Here is a 3,254-nt window from a genome sequence, read left to right as displayed (position 1 = left end):
GGTGTCACCCTGGGGGCAGCACCTGGGAAGGAAGGTGGGTGTGTCAGAGGGCATGCATGGAGAAGGGGTCCCACGCATGGGGGGTAAGGGACAAAAGTGCCCACGTGGGTGCTTACAGTTTTGCACGGATACAGCTCAGTATTGCAGCAAGAGGCACCTTCAGGTCCCCCTCCGCCTTGGTGGTCCAGCCGGGTCCCACAGCTCAGCTCCCCAGGCCCTAGGGACCCCCAGCTGCTTTGGGAGCGGGGCAGGGGGCAGGCATATACCCTACAGCGAGGTGCTGGTGGGAGTGTGGCTGTGCGAGGGGGCTGGGAGCAGTGGGTTCGGGGCAGGCACAGGGTTTGGCCGGCTCTGGGTGCTCCCTCCACCGGGTGCCAGGGGGGCCTGGGGCCGGCGAGCAAACAGGACGCCTGGGGAGTAAGAGCAAGGGGGTTAGGGCAAGCCCGGGGTTGGGGGGTCTGCTCACCTGGCCCCCAGCACCCAGGCTGGAGAGGGTGGAACCAGCACCCCTAGGGGCTCCAGGCCTCCCCATCACCTTTGGTGCCTCCCTCAGCCCAGCCACTCTCATCCACGTGGGGTAGCCCATGGGGTGGCCCAGGACTGTTTGGCTGGCAGCCCCATGTGCTGATTAGCCCTGACCTTTCCAGCTCATTAAATATTTAAGTCCTGAAGTAAAAGCCATCGATTTTAATTGGGGATGTCTCAGCAGGGCAGGCAGAGATCTGGGGGCCATGGGAATAACTGCGTAGCCAGGTAGCGGCACATTGACATCCCGAAGAAACCTTTGCTCCAGCAAAGCACCCCAACATCTTCCCCTGCTCCCAACAGCATGCTCTGCAACCAGCCAACCCCTGCACCCAGACAGAGACCCTCTGGGCACACCAGCATTGGGGCAATCCTAAATTCAAGCCCTACCTGCAGGACCCCGTGGTGGGGGATGACCCCAGGTGCCTTTTTGCACTTCTCAGCCCAAGTCCATCTGTCCATCCACTCATCACCCCTCACTTTGGTCCTTCATTGCTAGCCTCTGCAGGGGGTCAATTTCCATCCTTGCTGACCCCCTCCTTCTCCTGCCCCCTCTCCCCAGGCCCTGCCACTTCATTACAATGGATTTTATAGTAAAGACATCAGATTGAAGGAAGGACTTGCTGGCCAGGCAGTGGCTATAAGTTATTGGATTTCCCGGCCGCAATTACACGGGCCAAGCGGCCCTTCTATTTACCTGTGTAGACAACTCCATTTATTTCTATTGACATGTTGATACTGTTAATGCCGTTGGTGGACAGGTTCAATGCGGTCTCCTGTCTGTCATCTGGGGAAAGGAAATACCAATATGAGCATTAGAGAAACAGAAACAAGAACCTGCCCAAGAGAGGGAAGCGATGCCCTGGCCTCTCCAGTCATCCATGCTCCTCTCCAGCCGCTCCTTGCTGGGGTGCCAAGGGATGGGGTGACCCAAGCTGAGGTGTTGCAGCTCGCTACCTCTGTTGGAGATCTTGACGTTCATGGGGAACTGGGAGGCCACGGCCAGGAGGTTGTGCTGCAGTGCGTGTTGCATCAGCCGCTGCTGCTCTTCCACCGTCAGGGCCATCTTCTTCTCCGGGGGCTCCCCTGTCTCCAGCTTCTCCCGCAGCTGCTCCAGCACCACTGCCTGCGAGGCAGCTGCTGCTTGAGCTGCTGTGAGATGGTGGCCAGCCAGTCCCACTGGGATAGCGATGCGCCCTGGCACTGCTGCTGCCAGCATGCCATCCTCTGCAACGACCGAGAGACCTCAGCATGTCCCCCCCATTACCACCCCATCTCAGCATCCCCAGCCAGTATCACCTCCATCCCACTGGCATGGGGCAGGGTGGACCCCCAGCATCTGGGCTTGGTCATCCTCCAAAGCCAGGAGAAAAAAAAACTTTCTCAGTCCCAGAGAGAGACTAAAAGAACAAAATTGTTCCTATTTTCCCCAAGCAAAAAGGGCAAGAGCAGACAGGGAACATCCCCCTGCCAGGGATGAGATGACTGCTGCAGGGCAGATGTGGTCCTCACCCACCTTTCTTAACAGTGTGCACTTGGCTGAGCTGGTTGCAGCTGTGTGTGGAGATGCTAAGAGCTGGCAGAGGCATTTTGGGGGAACTCAGAAGGGTTGGGGTGCCAGTCGGCGAGTAGTTGAAGAGTGCCGTGCCAAAAGTCTGCCTCCGTCCCTCCCGACGATTGCTGTCAATGGCAGCTTGAAGCTCCCCGGGAGAGCTGAGTGCCCGCTTCTCACATTCATAGGGATACAGGTACTTCATGTATCTACATGGAGAGAGAGCCAGGATGAGACCCAGCACCATGCACCTCCCAGCCAGCCCTGTGCTGAGTGGGGACCAGGGCAGGGAGGGCACATGGGAAGAGGCAGAGCCCTCTATCCCCTTTTAGGGCACCCCATGCTGGACCCTGCTTATAGCTCTGGGACATCCAAGTCAGTGGGTGCCTGAGGGCAGGTGCCCCTCACTCTCTGCCACTGCTGGGCGCTCACTGTGTGCGGAGGGTGAAGGCAGCACTGGTGATGGAGGTAGGTAGGTTGAGGCCCTTGGTGATCTCCCGCCAGATCTTCTTGTTGATGACTTCGACCAGGCCACCCTTGTCCGTCACCAGTCGGTACAGTGTGTACAGGTCCAGCACTTGCTTGGCCATGATGGGGATGCGGTTCACAGGCGTCCCTTCCAACCACACATGGGAGAGAGAAAAGGGTGTGGGGTGAGCCCATGGGGACCCTCAATCCCTGGCGACACAGTCCCCACCTTGTCCTCACTGCCACTGTGGGTACTGGCTGCTCCACAAGGGGAGATGCATGTCTCCGTGCCTGGTGAGGACCCATGGGCATGGGGGATGCAGGCAGGACACCAGGGTGCCTGGGAGAGTGGTATGGTGCCCGTGAACAGGGCAGACCCCAGCAGGCTGGCAGAGGGTCCCCATCGATGGAGCTGTTGGTGGGCATGGGTACACTCTCAGCTAGGATGTGGGGGCACAGTGGGATGGGCAAAGTGCTTCCTCCAACTCTTAAAGCTATAGAGTATTACTCCCAAAATCTCTCAGAGCATCCCTCTCTCTGTAACCCCCTTCCAGAGCCCCATAAGGAGAGACTCATCTAAACTTCATGAAGGGACATACTCTACAACCCTCTCTGAAGAGGGACTCCAGCCATAACCCTTCTGGAGGGACTCACCCTATAACCTCCCTACAGAGAGGTTTTATCTTTTTAAAATCCCCCCCCCCCCCCC

The 3,254-nt window shown here is 58.2% G+C and overlaps 1 protein-coding gene across 1 annotated transcript in view; it reads right to left on the bottom strand.

Annotated features, from left to right (window-relative positions):
* Nucleotides 1-267: 267 nt before the first annotated feature.
* ARID3C (AT-rich interaction domain 3C) overlaps nt 268-3,254 on the bottom strand; it is a 10,151-nt gene continuing 7,164 nt past the window's right edge. Inside the window, exons 4-8 of the mRNA XM_026865838.1 lie at nt 2,510-2,693; nt 2,042-2,286; nt 1,483-1,752; nt 1,223-1,312; nt 268-410 (exon numbers count right to left, since the gene is read on the bottom strand). Coding sequence (XP_026721639.1) covers nt 268-410; nt 1,223-1,312; nt 1,483-1,752; nt 2,042-2,286; nt 2,510-2,693 — 932 coding nt within the window. The remainder of the gene's footprint in view (nt 411-1,222; nt 1,313-1,482; nt 1,753-2,041; nt 2,287-2,509; nt 2,694-3,254) is intronic.

This window comes from Athene cunicularia (assembly GCF_003259725.1).
Source record: "Athene cunicularia isolate RWA chromosome Z unlocalized genomic scaffold, athCun1 chrZ_part1, whole genome shotgun sequence".
Classification (NCBI taxonomy): domain Eukaryota; kingdom Metazoa; phylum Chordata; class Aves; order Strigiformes; family Strigidae; genus Athene; species Athene cunicularia.
This window is presented reverse-complemented; position numbering and strand designations above follow the sequence as displayed.